Genomic DNA, 17,147 nt, shown 5'->3' on the forward strand with positions numbered 1-17,147 from the left:
AGGTCAGGTATAATGCATGCTAAATTTTGAAAAGTCTAGCTAAACTAAAGTAAAAAACTATCATAGCCAGTTTGTTCATGTTAAACAAGTTTAAAATGAAAGCAATTTCTACTGCATGAATTGTAATTATCCTACCAAATCTAGTGTTTCTATCTTGTTTCTTCTGAAATTGATTTTTGTGAACCCTATGAATTATATTTTGTGATAAGTAGAGAAATAATCCAAAACCTAAAGAATAAGTATTTCAGGAGAGTGAATAAAAAAGCATCAGCATGGCGTCGCGGAGTTTTACCCGCCCAGAAAATGCTATCAGCAAGGCTGAGGAGTTTATCAAAGTTGGTAAGTAGTTGAACAAGGACGACACCATTCTTTTGAAGTTAAAATCATTGTTTATTAAACGGTTAAAATGAGATATTAACTATTATACGCTGTTTGTTTAAAGAGAACAAGGATAAAACTAAAATCTATACTTAAAAATATCTTTTGTAGCAAGACCGACTAACCATGTAAGTTATATACTACCTTCGCTACAGACAGACGTACACCCTGTTACTTTTACAAAAGTAATGTGTGTTTGGGTAGTATAATTAGCAGGGTGCCGGAGTCGTATAATTTTGATGCGGCTCCTACCTTAAAATTAATATATAAATTTTTTTTCATTATTGAATTTGATAACATAAAATAAATAATAAAAAATATTTTGCTTTTATTTGATTAAAGCTATATAAAAGTAGAAGGATGTGTGTCTATTTGTTAAGTAACAATAGTTTTTCAGTTTATTATATGGAAATAGACCGTTGCCAAATTATAATATTACTTAAAAAAATCATTTTTAGCTAGTCCGGAGCCGGAGCCGTTTTTAACGAAAAATACGGCTCCGGCTCCACCAAAAATGTTGCTGCTCCCGGCTCCGGCTCCAGAACACTGATAATTAGGGACAAAAAATTAAAACAATCATTAGATTCCCTATGTTTTAACATTTGTTTTCGTTTTAGGAAAACCAAGCAAAGCCCTTGATACATTATACGAAGTTATCAAAGCCAAGAAGCACAAGCATACTTCACCAGAAAAGCTAATAGAAAGCATCATGAGGAAATACTTGGAGCTGTGTGTTGAACTGAAGAAGTCTCATGTAGCCAAGGAGGGCTTGTACCAGTACAGAAACATGTGCCAGACTACCAATGTGGCCAGTTTGACCACTGTAGTACAGGTACTTAATTTTGCTGTCTAAGGTGACTGTGCTCGAATGAAAGCATGTGATAATACTTAAGTACCTTCCAGCAGTGACCTTAAGTATTTTTTGTAGGTACTAGGTTTGTTAAATATAGCTAATTGAACAAAAAAAAGGTTTATGGTTTTATTTGAAATAAACTTTAAATGTTTAGGGATTTTTGAAGGAATGTCATCAAATGATTTGTTAAGTTCATAGTGAAACTGAAAAATAAAAAAACGTCAAAACATCATCAAATGCTATATTATGAAAAAGTACTATAGGTACCTATTCGAACTGTTTTTGAATTTTTCTTTAAGGCCTAATGTATACGTTTTCATCAGATAACCCTTTAAACAACAAAAAATACCTTATATAATTGCTGGAAGGTGTTAAAATCCTTGCTCTCCTTCGTTCATAGTCCCCGCAAAGACAAAATTAAACAATAATGTAATCCAATTTCAATGATATTAGATCTTTGAATAAGATATTACCTAGGTAAAGTATTAAAGATATATATTATTTTTACGAATTTATAGTATTAATATTTGTAAATCGGATTTTGACCCATTGCATTGGGAGATTCATTACAAAGAAAGTTTAATATCCAACAGTAAGCGAGATCTTTCAGAACATTCTTACAGAAAGACACATGTTTTCTCTAATTTATAAAATTATTTTTCCTAAAATATTATTATAAAATATTTCACAAAAGTAACAGTAGATAAAATTAAATCTTGACAAGTGTTTGGTAACAATGCAAGAAACAAGGATGATGATATCTCTAAGTAGCGAGGCACAAATAAAACATGGATGGACAAACGAACAAAGATTTTAAGAGGCAATGAAAAAGACAAAAAGAAGTGCCCATATGTTGAATATTAGAAAATCTCTGATTCATTTCACATGTAATTAACTATTTGACTTGTAGAATGACCTGCGAATAAAATAAGTTTTATACTGGATTCTTTTTGATTAAGAATAAGTCCACTAAAAATCAGCAGTGTATCTTTAACAGCAGCCAAGAAAATCACATTCTCCATAGCGTTGTGGACGCAGTGACGGACAAAGTGAATTATAGCGTACCTTCGTTGCTAAATAAGAATTTCGTCTTGAATTTTATATTTAATTTGCAAACTCAAGCAAAAATTTTTATTGTTATTAAAAATATGTTATTCATTTTTAACATTAATAGGTACCTTAAAATCATATTTAAATACTCTACCCATTAAGGAATACTTGGCTAATGCTGAGAAGCGGACCGAGGCTGCCAAGAAGGAGAGCGTGGTGAAGGTCGAAGTTGACGATTTAGACATCTTGACCACACCCGAGATGATTATGTTGTCTGCCGTGTCCGGCGAGGGTGTTCAGGGAAGAAAAATTTTAACGCCAAAATTTTTTTTATCATTGTATAGGTAATACCTACCTAACGATTTTTTTAAATTATGTAAGAATTAGCTTTCCCGTTTGGTATTAATCTTATTATATTTTTATCACCTATCCGCGGAAAAACTGTTGAACATATGATGCGATGAATAACGCAGGGAGTAAGGGAGGGGACAATGGATCGAATATTCAATCTTTAGGAGTCTCAGACTTTGGGGACTGGCTTAAAGGGAATGTGCAAGAATTTAGCAGTTTCTGACTGAGTTTGGGGACTTGCGCAAGAAATGCCGTTACTCGTTTTGTTAGTTTTGAATATATATAGTTTTGCAGACAGAGAGTAGTTCAAATATAAATACACGGCCCCCCTCCCATACTATATTTCACTCCCTTCATCCCCACCTCCTTTTTAAAAGTAGACGAGAAAGGGAAATGGAGAAGTGAGGTGGGGGAAATAAACTGGATAAAAAGGGGCAGAAAGGCGTGCGGGTCATATACTTGCCCATCCAGCTACACGCCTGCCTGCCCCTTTTTTCCGTGTTCACATCACTTGCCCCCAAATCTCTTTTCTCTTTCCATGTCATTTGGAGAGTTCCAGGGAGATATTTCTAGTAATTAATTACAGAATGGTTATGTCAGTCTGTAATACTGGTAATCTAATTTTCAAATTATTGCTTTTTTTTGGAACTTTTTTCTTAGTTTATGGTTTTCTAGATTTAATCAACAATCACTTTACAATTTCAACCATATTTTCGGGATTGTTCTGGTTTTCATGGCCTTTCTTCAAAAACTCTTAAATTGAATTAATTGCCCATTGTCCCCTCCCTTACTCCCTGTGAATAACGATTTTATGCTCCTTTGTAAAATTAAGGAGCTGCTACTATTTAATATTGAATTGCTTTGAATGTCTTTTATTTGAAAGGGATGTTTTCTTTGCTTACTACAATGAAAAACAAATATAATTTTTTTATAATGGCGCTAAAATCTGCTAAACATAAACAGGACCGTGCTGACAGAACCCATCTGATGCCCTGGGTTAAGTTCCTATGGGATTCTTATTGCCAGTGCTTGGAATTGCTGAGGTATGTATAGAGATAAAACAATTTTTTAATCAGAAATATTGCTTAGAAACAATAGTAGCAGTGAGAAACCCAAAATAGAATTGTTCGCATGTCCTGTTAAAAACACGCTATTCCCCTCCTCAATAACTTACAATTTTATGTTGTAACCAGTGTTGCGGATCCGCATTGATTGTATGCGGATCCGGATCCTCAAAATTTGATCCGGATCCTACCGGATCCGACTCCGGATCCTTGACAATAAAAATAAAATCACCAAATTTTTCAAAAAATATTTATTCCTTAATCTCGAAGTCAAAAATACTTTTAATTTTTAAGTCTGAACCTAAACCTTAAAGATTGGCTCTCATCACGAGAATGTCTTTGTAAGTGACTATTTTATATAAATTTATACCCCAGGATCCGGATCCTTGGACTCAAAAACATGCGGATCCGGATCCACAACTCTGTGTAACTATATTCAGTTCTAACACTTAAAGTGTTGATGTCCGTTTCTGAGCTTCGCTTTTATGCTACGTCAACCATAATAAATTGGGGAGGGGGGGGGGTTAATTTGTTTGGAAACGCCATTCAAATAGCATTTTATTTATAATGTTGAACTTTTTTATTTGTTTTTCGACCATTTCGTCTTTCTTAAAAACTTAATAAATTGCCCCCCCCCCCCCTCAGTTCCCCTTCCTCCCTATAGAAAAATAGTAAATGGAATTACATGCGAAGAATATATTCTCATGCGTTTTACAAAGTGTGAAACTACAAGTAATACCTACATTAAACAAATGCGAGAAGAAAAGCACATAATTAAAATTCTTCGGAAGATTATAATTGTTTTTAATATCGTAACAACCGACTTAAAATATTTAAACATTTTAGGACAAATCCCCGTGTGGAAAGATTGTACCACAGCATCGCTGTCCAGGCATTCAAGTTTTGCCAGAAATACCAGCGCAAGGCTGAATTCAGGTGAGAAATATAAATACTTAGACAAAGGATTTTTAAAAAATAACAAAACAATGATTCAGTATTAAGCTGAATTGTTAAAATATTTTTATTATTATAATAAAGAAACAGTATATCTGCCTGTCTTTCTCAAGTCTGTACCGAAGGATCTCGCGAACTGCTGAACCGATATGGTTCTCCTTTAAAGTGTGGCTTTTTATAGGCCTTGGGAAGGTTTATAGCTATTTGGGGGAGAGTACCACCAACGTCTGAAGAGAAATCGTCAAAAATAAAAATGTAAAGTGCCCTTTAGCTAGCAGATATTTTTGGTAAACAGCTTAATATAGTTTAAAAAGAAAATTTTTTACGTGCCCCAATAAGACCTGGAGTGTAAAATTGCGGGTTTTTTTATTTCCTTCGCCAAATAAAAATAACTCTGTTAAGAAAACTGTGTGAGAAGTTGAGAAACCATTTGGACTTGATTGCCAAGCAGCAGAACCCTACAGGCAACAACATGATGTTCATCAACCTCAACAACGCAGAGACACAAACATTGAATATGGAGACAAGACAATACCAGCTGGAAGCTGCAATTTCGGTAGATATCTTGTCTATTATTCAAAGATGCTACAGTGTATCCTTATATAAAAGTAACAGTATGTAAGTCTGTTTGAACCTTATGATCTTGCTAAGCGCTGGATCAATATGATTCTCCTATTCAGTGAATCTTTCAAACTAGTTTCTTTACCCCTGTTCTCTAGGTATGAGTGGGGGGGGGGGGGAGGGGGGGATTTGTCTAAAAAGACAATAAGAAAGCTTCCCTAAAAAGAATAACAAATTCAGACTAGTATTTTCCGAGCTCTTAAGCATCAGACAAAAAACTTTCTACTTCACATTATATGTTTTATTTTTAGATGGAACTGTGGCAGGAGGCCTTCAAGGCTGTCGAGGACATTCACAACCTGATGGGCATCAGCAAGAAGGCCCTGCAGCCCAAGATGATGGCCCAGTATTATCTGAAGCTGGCTCTGGTGTTCTGGAAGTCTGGCAACCAGCTGTATCATGCCGCTGCGGTAAGTTGAAACTTTAAATTTCGGGGGGGAAATTTGCATTTCTGTTTTTGAATAATGAAAGTATGTCCCTATTTATCGTTAGTTATTTCAAACTTATTATTACGTAACACCGGTTTAGATTTTGGGACTTTGTTTAATACATTTTTTTTCATATTTTGAAGGCCCTTTGAATTTAGATTTGCACAATTCCTTTTTCTTTTGTCATATCTAATCCACCCTTGATATTAGGAGTTCAAGCGTTTCCAACTTGTCCGTGAGATGAAAAAGAATTTATCCCAAGAGGAGTTGGCGAAAATGGGTTCTAAAGTGCTGGCGGCCTGTCTCTGTGTACCGCTTCCCAGCCATCACCCTGAGTTTGACAGGTAAAACTTGGAATTGGGTTCAACAATAGATATAGTAGATCTAGATACCTAGATCAGTCAATTGGACCAATAAGAAATCTTTAAATCCGGCCATTTTATTGTTTTGAACGTGTGCATATCTTAATATATTTTCTTTTCGTCCATATATTACCAGACCGTTATAAATAGTTTTTTTTCAGCTTCCGTTTTTAAAACATTGACCTTAATGGTATGCAGAGTAATAACTATGGCAGGTGTCCTAGTTTAATCATGTTTAACAACATTCCTCTTTTCTAAAATTAAAACACCACGAATTAACCCTTAAACATATACTCTGGAAATAAAGAGGGCCGCATAAATATTTAAAATATATTTGGGGTCTTTAAAATTAATTTGGAGTGTGTCCTTTTGTACAAAGATATGAATGAACATTCACTGTTTTATGTTAGCCTAGAATACATGAATAAGCAATAACGTTTTAGATAAAAATGTTTTTTTTTTGCGGTGTCAATTGTAACTTGCAACTCGTATATACTGAATTTTATGATTTAAGGTTCATTGAGACAGAGAGGTCCCCTGCTGAGAAGAGTGCTCGCCTTGCTGCGCTACTTGGCCTGTCGCAGCCACCCTCTCGTGCCAGCCTCCTCAAGGACTGCATCAGATTTGGAATTGTCAACCTTGCCAGCCAAGATCTTAAGGTAAAATCATCATTATAATGTAATTATCATATTACTGATATAAAAGTAAAATGATTTGTGGCTGTTGTCGCTTAAGATCTAGCTAATCGCTATTTTGATATGGTTCTTTACAGTGCAGCTTTTTATAGGTCTAAAACAATTCAAATTGTAATGTTCTTGGGCTAGGCGTTCCCTGCATAATGCGTCAGACAAAAGCTAAAAAATGGCTAAGAAATTAAATTAAAAATATTACACTTTCCTATAATGTATGTTTAATATTTTATTATTTAGGATGTTTACAACTGGATGGAGGAGGACTTCCAGCCCCTGAAGTTATGCAAGTTGGTCGACGACAAGTTAAAACAGTTTGAGTCAACGCCCGACCATCCTCTGGTTCAGTACTGCACTTCCCTCAGGGAGATGACGCTGGTTAGGCTTCTTAAACAGGTTTGTACTTATACATATAAGAAAAATTATCTAAATTAGAATGTATTAGCGTCAGGGGTGTTTATTCTGCACAAGATTTATCTTTTCCCTCCAGCCGCCAAAAGAAATATTTAACTCACCCCACCCCTCATTTCAATTGAATTTAAACATGATAAGGGGGAAGGGGGGGGGGTGGGATGGAAAAATCAAAGAAGTGCTCTATTGGGTGCGACTCTAGGATAAAGTGGATATTAAAGGAGTGGGGAAGGCCAACGATATTGCCTAGAAGAACCATTCTATAACTTAATTACCTAAATATTAGATAAAATAGCCTAAAACCATCTCGAGAAGCTTCCCTAAAATGGATAACTTATTCATTTTTATATGTATCTCAATCTTATGTTATATACAAAAATAACATTATCACTTAATAATCTGATTGTACCTAGGTTGCCCAAGTGTACCAGTGCTTGACCCTGAAGAGGTTGTTGGAGCTCGCCTGCTTCACCACTTCCCACCACATGGAGAGGGTCATTGTCGAGTGTGCTAGGAATAACGATATGCAGGTTTGTATAATTAATATGTAATGATTAGTTGCATGCAGCATGGTAGACTTTAATTTGTTTTGTCTTTCAGTCACAATTAACAAAGTATATCAAACAAAAAAATGTCTAACGTCACTTGCTCTCGGTAGGGCAAAGTCTCCTTTTTAAACCTTCCCGAAATCTAAGTGTAGCTTCTCTAAAATGAAGAACTGAATCTGTTTAGTCGTTAGAAAGATCTGTTAAATAAAAAGAATCTTCATTAATAAAGTTTTCCATAATAGTACACATCATAAAGAGAGACCAACAAAAAACATACTTATCTTTTGTTAAAAAAAAAAAATTGAGCCACTACATTTTCGTCATAATTTTCAGGTGCGTATTGACCACCGAACTGGTACTGTTCGTTTCGGCACTGACCTCGCCGAGGCTCAGCGCAAGGACCTTCCAGAGGGACCTAACGTCCAGTCTATGCCCAGTGAACAGATCAGGTAGAAACAATGTATACAATTATGGCTCAGAATCAGATTAATTTCCGACGGATTTGAACTGGTTTTGAGCCATACTGAAAAATCATGTATCTTAATTACAGACCATTGGGGTAAAAACTGGTTTTAATCTTATAATTTCCCAATTTAATATCTTATGAAAGCTGTCGTTTATAATACGATGCGATAAAAATATAGTCCAATGTCGCAAAAATGTTCAAATCTGCTTATACCAACAACGAAATTAATTAGATAGAAAAAAATTACATAACCGTTACGTGATTTTCAGTTGTCGTTTGGGGGCAACACATTTTACTTGCTCCCAAAATATTATTTTAGATTTGTTTCGCTTGTTGGCTATACCTTTGTCCTGTAATCAAATACTCATCAAATATGATTTTTAAGGACCCAGCTTATGCGCATGATGGTCAGCCTGGATGGAGCTATCAACACCATCTACCCAGATAGAAACCAGGTAAAAATACTTGATATAATAATAGCTTAGAACCCCAAGAATAGATTAACATGTTAGAATTAAACAGGAAAGATAGAATGGACAATGAGATAAATGGATGTTAGGGGGTTTACCTAAAAACCCTGATGGGAAAAGGAATCCGCTTATTTACATAGAAATCTCCTTTAAAAGCTAAAAATTCTATCATAACTAGAGTAAATATTTCCATTCTTGCAAAGTCAAGAATAACGGATAAAATTAGAATTATACGAGTTTGTGATAATTTTAGTTCATCTTCCTACTGAAGGAAGCTATATTATTTATAAAATGTTAGTTTTCAAAGTTGTTTCTAAATGTATAAAATTCCGGTCTTTACGGGATATCTAGCATGAAATACTTAGGTATTTGAGTTAGCAAGGTAGAACAGCCATAACCCTAATTTTTGTTTCTAAAGGTTGAAAACAACGAGCTCCGCAAGCGCATCGTGGATATCTACCATATGTCCAAGAGTAGGGAGCATATCAGGCTATTATCCAGGTAAAAAATTTAAGATTAATATGGCTGCTGATAGACCAACAGAAAAGATTAGTTTTATAAATTAAAATTTAAAAAATTTGAAGGCTGGACATACCCTGCTCCAGGGGTGTATATTCTACAAATTTGACCCGGCTGAGGGAGGGGGGGGGGGGTAAAAAATAAATATGTGGTTGGGGGGAAAAAATGTAAAAATTTAGAGAACTGAAAGCATTTTTTTTTTTAATTTTCTCCACTCTGGCGAAAAAAGCTAAGAGAATAATATGAATAAAATAAAGAGTTCTGAAAATATTTTTCCATTTTATTCCCTTCCTTGCAGGAAAAAAACTAGTAGGGAAAATAATAAAAAAAAATTGCAGCTGGGGAAAAAAATATACACCCCTGCCCTCCTCAAAATATAGATATAAACCATTCCTTAACCTTGGAAGTTTCACTGTAGAAGAGAACCATATCGGTTCAGCGGTGAACGAGATCCTTTTCAACTCTAGGACAAACATCCTGTTACTTTTACAAAATGGTGATAAATAAATTGTGATTTAGGCACAAGATTATCGAAGAGAGGAAGGAATACCTGGAGAAGTGCCACACAGAGCTTCTCAAGGAGAAGAGCAGGCAACAAGAACTTCTGGTGAGTCAAAAATTTTGGCGGTCTTCCTAACAGTGCTTAGTTACGCATTGAACCCCACCCATTCCCTAATTCTGGATTAAATCAAATGTTTATTAATGGGGGAATGGTAGATTTTTATTTGTTATTTCTTTGCGCGTCTATTCTTACACTTTACAAACTTTAATATTTGATTGTCCTGCCGTCTGATTTTAGAGCTTCGCTTTTATGGATGTTGAGTCATGCTTGTTAGATATATTAATAGATTTATTATTACTTGTATCTTACACCAGATACTCATGTACTCCAATAAAGTGAAACTTGTAGCGGGAAAAAGTAACTATCTCCCCCCCCCCCCCCCCCACCTTACCCCATCCCCTCCACTCCTGCTGGATGAACGAACTGACCAATTCATGACCGGGGATTCGGGAAATAGCTACATATTTTTTTTATGTAATGTTATTAATATTCCAGGAAAGAGAGAAGCGTAGAGCTGAGGAGGCGAGGCTGAAGGCTGAAAAGGAAATCAGAGAAAAGAAGAGGAAGGAGGAAGAAATTAAGGAGATCCAGGTAAAGAAAAATTCCAGTTTTAATGCCATTAATATGGATTATATATCAGATGATTTATTTTAATTTTTATTCCAGTCTATTTATGGATGTTAGTACTATAAAAGACTTGAAAGAATCCGCTAAAAAGAGGTCATATGATTTAATTCTAAAATCAAAATTTTTGTAGATCAAGCAGGCTGCTGACCGTATCGCCCAGCTGAAGGCGACCACCATCGGTAAGAAGGTGCTGGAGAAGATGGATGAGGAGGAGATTGCCAAGATGGACCACGAGGAAATTGTCGCCAAGCAGGTCGAGGAGCTCAACAAGGAGAAGAAAGAGCTGCAGGTTCGAATGTTTTTTTGGGGGCCCAGAATGACATACATAGCCTCGTCTTCCCAGGGGTACATGCTCACAGAAATTAAACGCTATATTGTTGGTTTGGGCTTTCCAAACTTACAACCATTAAAACATAGATAAACCTGTGTCCAAGTCCATTGATGTTTCTATTCAGACAACTGTCTAGTGTCTAATGATAGAAATTAATAAAGTGAATTTTTCATATTATTTTTGTTTAAACATGAGTTTTAAAAGGTTTAGAACCAGTTTGGTTGCATCAGAAATAAATTAGATACTTGGCCGTAAAGGAAAAGTATTTTGAGAGAATATTCAATATTGACTGTTGTATTTTAGATCCGTCTGAAGGCACAAGAAATGAAGATTGACCACATGGAGCGAGCCAAGCGTGTTGAAGAGGTCCCCATGCTGAAAGAACAATGGATCCAAGAAGAAAAGACCAGAATTGAGGTATGATTCATAGAGAGCATAATAAATTACACCAGAAGTTTTTTTTTCTCATTTTCAAAACTTTTGGTACCTACCGTTAATAAATCTTGATCTAGGATGTTTTGTATTTTCCATCAAGTTTAGTTTTTTTTCCCTAATACATAAATAGCAAATTCAGGGCATTGAAGTTAAAAAAAATATAAAAAGCTGCAGTTTTACCGAGAGCTAACTCTTATCATTTAATCTAGAATGAGAAGGAGCAAAGGAAGAACGACATGGAGAGCAAGATCAGGTTGGAGAAGATGGCGGAGGATAAGGCTGTGTACCAGGTATAGTGTGTGTACCAAGAATTAGGTTGGAGTATATGGTATAGGATAAGGCTGTACCAGGTATAGTGTGTGTGTGTTTGTACCAAGCAGTAACCACATTATTCTTGTCAGTCAGTTAGGCTGTCGACGAAGCTTCAAAAGCCACAAATAGGATTTATCGCTGTGGCGGCTAAAACTTATATTCACAAGCCATAAAATAATTGCCCAATTACTTAAAAATACTTCACTTTAATGAGTAGTGATTGTCCCAATTAAAAGCTACTTTTGGTATGCTATCCTTGCAATTAAAGGAATAAAGGGGAGGTATATTTTTATTAAGTTAATTTATTTCACTTAACAGTACATTTTTACCCCTTCACACACTTTTATATTACTGGATATAATGCAACATTTCCTATAATAGGTGTGCTAATAAATTGGAGGATTATTCTGAAAATAAAATTAATCTTTAATTTAAAAATATTTGAATCTTAATTGAAAAGAAAAGCAAATAAACTTAAAATAGAAATTACAAAAATTTAATATTTAAATATTTAAATCAAGTAATAAAATCTTCAGGTTTAATAATCTTGAATAATAAATTTACTGACTGTAAGCAACCTGAACAAAATAATATCAATTATTAAAACATAATTTTATCACTATGAATATATCTTTAGTCCAAAGAAAGGGGGGGGTTTTTAATGCAACCATCTCGTAATCAATGTATAAATGGCACTTAGAATTCGAATTTCGATCTGAAATTTTGCATGAGTAATCCTTGGTAGGTCTATTGTCCCTAAATCGAACAAAAAGTTGAAAAAGTAACAGCTAACGGCTCAGCCGTTTAGCCGTTTTTTGGCTATTTTTAGGGCAAATCTGTCAAAAATTACTTAGAAATCAACATTTTAAAACATATTTTTGCTTTAAATCATGTGAAATGATACAAAAAATATTTTTTTAGATTTCTAGTACCAGCAACTACCGGATAGAATCGTTTAAAAACTTTTTGAATCAGAAAAGAGCATTATGTGGAGAGAGGTTTCGTGATTTATTTCCATAGAAAAAAGCCAAAAAATTACTAAGCGGCTGAGCTGCCAGCCGTTAGCCGTTACTTTTCCAACTTTTTGTTCGATTTAGGGAAAATAGACCTACCAAGGATTACTCATGCAAAATTTTATATCGAAATTCGAATTCTAAGTGCCATTTATACATTGATTACGAGATGGTTGCATTAAAAACCCCCCCCTTTTACATTGACACAATCGCATAATCTTTCTTTCATATGACAACTGATTCTGAACTCAAACTCATATTGTCCGTTTGTTCATTTATGATTTTTTTGTTCTTTGCTACTAATGGATAATGATATTGTCATCATTGTTCAAATGTTTATTCATTATTTGACTCAGTCTTATTCTTGAAAAACAGTAAACTCTACAATTTTAAATTTTTTTTCTATGATTATTTGTATTTTTGTAGACAAAATAAGATATTAAGAGACTTGTAGACAAAATTGCATTTCAACCTTAAGATGAAATACGTAACATTTTATCTTTTAACAGGAAACCCTGGTACAGGAGAGAAAAACAATATTCGAGAAGAAACTTCAAGAATTCCAGGTTAGATATATACAGAATTACGGGGGGGGGGGATTTTTACATGTGTCACATTTAATTTTCTATTTTGAATTATATCCCAGGAAATAATACGTTAAGTTACTTTTTTTTAAACTAGCGGCTTCGCCCCTAGTCTCTAGGGGCTTTGCCCCAAGAGGTAATTTAATAAAATGTGGTACATGTGCTTCATCTTCATCATTTGCATCATCAAAAAAATTTAGGGGAAATTTTTGGGGGGTTGTGGGGGTGTCCCACGCCCCAAGAAAATAGCCTAAAACCACCTCAGGACCAGTAGGCATATTCCCTAAAGAGTAGAATTCGATCGGTTCAGTGTTTACCGAGATCTTAAGGGACAGACGGACGGACACAGACAGACATCGTTCTACTTTGTATTATAGATGTCATTTTTAATTAGCTGTATTTTTTGTCTTTTTCATCGAAATGTAAGAACAAAAATTTATCAATCCTTATTTCACATAAATCCAGGTATCTTAATGACAAAAGGTTTATGAAATTATTTTTCTTCTGGTTTTGATAATCACATAGTTTATTATGGTTTAAATTAGTTAGAACGTTTCTTTTCCTTACCAATTTTTTTTCTAGAGCACTGTATTCGAAGGGGCAGAGAGGGGCTAGAAAAATAGCTTGAAACAATCCAAATGTTAAAAAATAAGAATATAAAGTCTTTGTAATTTGAATCTTATGTTATTTAGGAATTCTTTGATGAGGAGAAAGCTAAGCGTCTTGAAGCCAGAAGAGTTGCCAGGGTCGAAGAGAGAAAGAGGTATGCATATTACACTGTTGGTATATTAACTGTTGTCCGCGGATATGTAGATTTTTTATAAAATTCAATTTGATCTGGTTTTTATTCATGGTATGATTTTATTGGAAAAGAAGTTGAATTTATGCAATGAAGGAAATAACTAATAACTTAATGAAAATATTTGAATTAAAAGTCTTACACTAGTTTTCAATGTTTTATAAAAGCATTTTTCTATTTGTTGACTCAACAACTTAGGGGACTTTAATTGTATTTTGATTGATTGATTCAGTAAGTCTAAATGTTTCAACCACTATTAGTAATCTATAGAAATGATATCATTGGTGATGTACATCAGTTTATCGGCCATTGTCTTATCCCTGATTTGACCTTTGTCGTATAACTTTTGTCGTTCTCTTGTTACAAGATTCATGTGTAATTTGGGCTTTCAATAGTAACTGAATTGATCTAAGCGTTGTCTGTCTTTTAATAAACAAAGCAGGGGTGTATATTCTGCATGGGACCCCCTGCTAAGGAGGGGGGGGGGGGCAGGGAATAAAAATCAACTTTATTGAAAACATCAGCTAATACTTTTACAGGGGTGTATATTCTGCATAATTCATTTTTTCCCTGACTGCAAAATATTTCATTACTTAGACCCCCCCCCCCCCCTCAATGAAGGGGATCCCAAGAAGAATATTCACCCCTGCAATAAACATCTGTAATGAAACTACCTCTCTGATGCAAATATAATTTTTAGGAACTGGATAAGAGAGAAGGAGGAGGAGATATTGAGACAGAAAGAGGAGGAGGAGGAGAGAAAGAGAGCGGAGGAGATGAGAATTTTGGAGGAGAAACGGGCCAAGGAAAGAGAAGAAGCGCTCCGCAGACAGGTAGCGTATTTACCACTAGATGCTTTACTTATATATCCCCTAGAGGTGGACAGGAAATAGAAAAATAGCCCATAACAATCCCAGCACATAATACAAAGCTTTCTTGTAAAATAAAGATCAGCCGTACTAGTCATTTAAGTGATCTTTGGGTTCAGACAAAACCTTGCTTCTAAATATAATAGAATTAAAGTGACTACCTCTTGATAAGGAAATGTTTGTTCGTATTACCAACTTTCAGGTTGCCGCTGTGATATAGGATATTGACTGTCTCCACTATTTACAACTATTTTTATTGTTTATACTGTTTTTACTGTTAGGAGATTTAAATTTTTATTTTAAATAAAAATATTATTTTAGGCTGAACTCGATGCAATCGCAGAGAAGCAACGCAAGAAAGAACAAGAAATCGAGGAGAGGGAGAGACAGAGGCGCGAAGCGGAAGAGGCTGCAGCCCGTGAACGTGGCCCACCAGACAGTGGCGGAAAATATCGCCCACCTGGCCCCCGTGGTGGAGGCAGTTCTTGGCGCGAGCGTGAAAAGCTCAAGGAGGAGAAATTTGCTCCGCACCGCGACGATGACGATCGTCCCCCCAGAGAGGAGAGGGGCCCATGGCGTGGATCCTCCCCCAGACGTGGCTCTCCAACGAGACGCGGCTCTCCCCCCAGACGTGGATCTCCAAGGAGGAGGTCACCTCCACGTGGCGATGGACCGGATAACTGGCGTCGTGGCGGCGGCAGTCCTCCACCCCGCAACGATGACCGTGATCGTCGTGACGATCATAGGGATCGTGGAGGTTTTGATGATCGCCGTGATGACAGAGATCGTGGTGGTTTTGGCAACCGCCGTGGTGGTGATGACCGTCGCGGTGGTGGAGGCTTCGGAGATCGCGGTGGTGATGACCGTCGCGGTGGAGGAGGCTTCGGAGACCGCGGAGGTGATGATCGTCGCGGTGGTGGAGGCTTTGGAGACCGTGGTGGTGATCGCGGAGGAGGAAGATTTGACGATAGACGCAGAGAAGGAGGAGATGACCGACGCGGCGGTGGATTTAGAGACGGCGGGGATCGTCGGGGAGGTGGTGGCGGATACGGTAGGCGGGATGATAATAGACGTGATGAACGTCGTGCTGGCGGAGGTGATATTGAAGGAAGCTGGCGTTAACTTGTTGTTAGGAAAGAAAGCTGTTCTATTTACATAAGATAAACTATCCTATCCCAAATACAAATTTGCAGTGCTTGCTTTAAGCCGTTTAATTAACGCTTTGTATTGATTTTCGCACTAGTTAATAAACTTAAAGAGATTATTTCAAATCGATTAGCATCAAAATATGAAATCTAGGTGATTCAGAATATAAAACAAACCAGAAATTATATTGGCCTACAATTACCGTTTTACAATCTCGAGTCATTTACCCGAGGTGAATTCTTAAAAAAAAACTTTTGCCTCTCTAAAATTTTAATGAGGCAAAATTTTCCCCTTTAAATTTTTAGCGAGCCTCACTGATTTTAGTGAGGCAAATTTTTTTTAGAATTCACTCCTGATATCAAAAAAAAACTTCTGAAGTACCCTGTATTATTTCAATTAGTGATGGGAATCCGGAATCCGAATCCGGAATCCGCCCAATTTTCGGCCAATTTTGGAATCCGAATCCGGATCCGGAATCCGTTTTTTACAGCGGATTCCGGATTCTAAATTGGTAGGCTAAATTTAATTTAAATAGGTTAGAAAATACCAAGCACATTTTTAGGACATACGTAGCACTTAATTTTTTAAATTTACTAATGTGATGTAAATGTTTTAGTTATGCTGGAAGTCAACACTTTAAACAAATCAAGGCTTCAACCAAGTAACATAGTGATAAATTAACGAAAAAAGCTATCCCTCTGTGACGGACGGCCTTTTAAAATACTGCTAGAATCCGGAATCCGAATCCGGAATCCGCCAAAAATAAGAATCCGGAATCCGCAAGAATCCGTCACTTTTTTTGACGGATTCCTTCAGAATCCGGAATCCGAATCCGGCCCAAAAATTCGACGGATTCCCATCCCTAATTTCAATTCCCTTTTTTATCTTAATAAAATAGCTTTCTGTCTTCAGTTTGAAGATTTTTACTTATTCAAAACTACAACAAACTCTACACGAAACACGACAACAACTAAACCAGTTACAAACCGGTTTTTTCCAAGTATTCAATCACGCCAATTCGAATCAAACCAATTTTGAATTTGAAATTACAAAACATAAACTCCATTATGTAAAGTGATTATAACACTGGTCCTAGCCTAACTCCAAGTGATGTGCGCGTGTCTGTGTATGCCAGCCGTTTGGCCGACCACCATTGGCGGTCATCCGCTAGGCATGCTCACCCGCCTACTTCTCTCATACAGTTATATAATATCAAGGACGCACATGTTCAAGGGCTATGAGCAAAAATATACATTATTTTATATCATGATAACTATCCCAACAATTCAACGTTAATCCGTCGTA

The 17,147-nt window shown here is 36.0% G+C and overlaps 1 protein-coding gene across 1 annotated transcript; it reads left to right on the plus strand.

The window, feature by feature from the left end:
* Positions 1-190: 190 nt before the first annotated feature.
* eIF3a (eukaryotic translation initiation factor 3 subunit a) lies at positions 191-16,923 on the plus strand. Its single transcript, XM_080168991.1, has 24 exons — positions 191-339; positions 996-1,210; positions 2,444-2,578; positions 3,593-3,675; positions 4,543-4,632; positions 5,053-5,206; positions 5,523-5,681; positions 5,910-6,043; positions 6,576-6,720; positions 6,991-7,146; positions 7,575-7,691; positions 8,043-8,158; positions 8,561-8,630; positions 9,064-9,146; positions 9,684-9,771; positions 10,222-10,317; positions 10,484-10,642; positions 10,988-11,101; positions 11,329-11,409; positions 12,954-13,010; positions 13,721-13,791; positions 14,528-14,660; positions 15,018-15,827; positions 16,753-16,923. Exons 1-23 carry the CDS (start codon positions 273-275, stop codon positions 15,816-15,818), a joined length of 3,324 nt encoding a protein of 1,107 aa, XP_080025117.1. The 5' UTR covers positions 191-272; the 3' UTR covers positions 15,819-15,827; positions 16,753-16,923.
* Positions 16,924-17,147: the final 224 nt, after the last annotated feature.

The sequence above is a fragment of the Acartia tonsa genome, chromosome 8 (genome assembly GCF_053477335.1).
Source record: "Acartia tonsa isolate MP-2025a chromosome 8, ASM5347733v1, whole genome shotgun sequence".
NCBI classification, from domain to species: Eukaryota; Metazoa; Arthropoda; class Copepoda; order Calanoida; family Acartiidae; genus Acartia; species Acartia tonsa.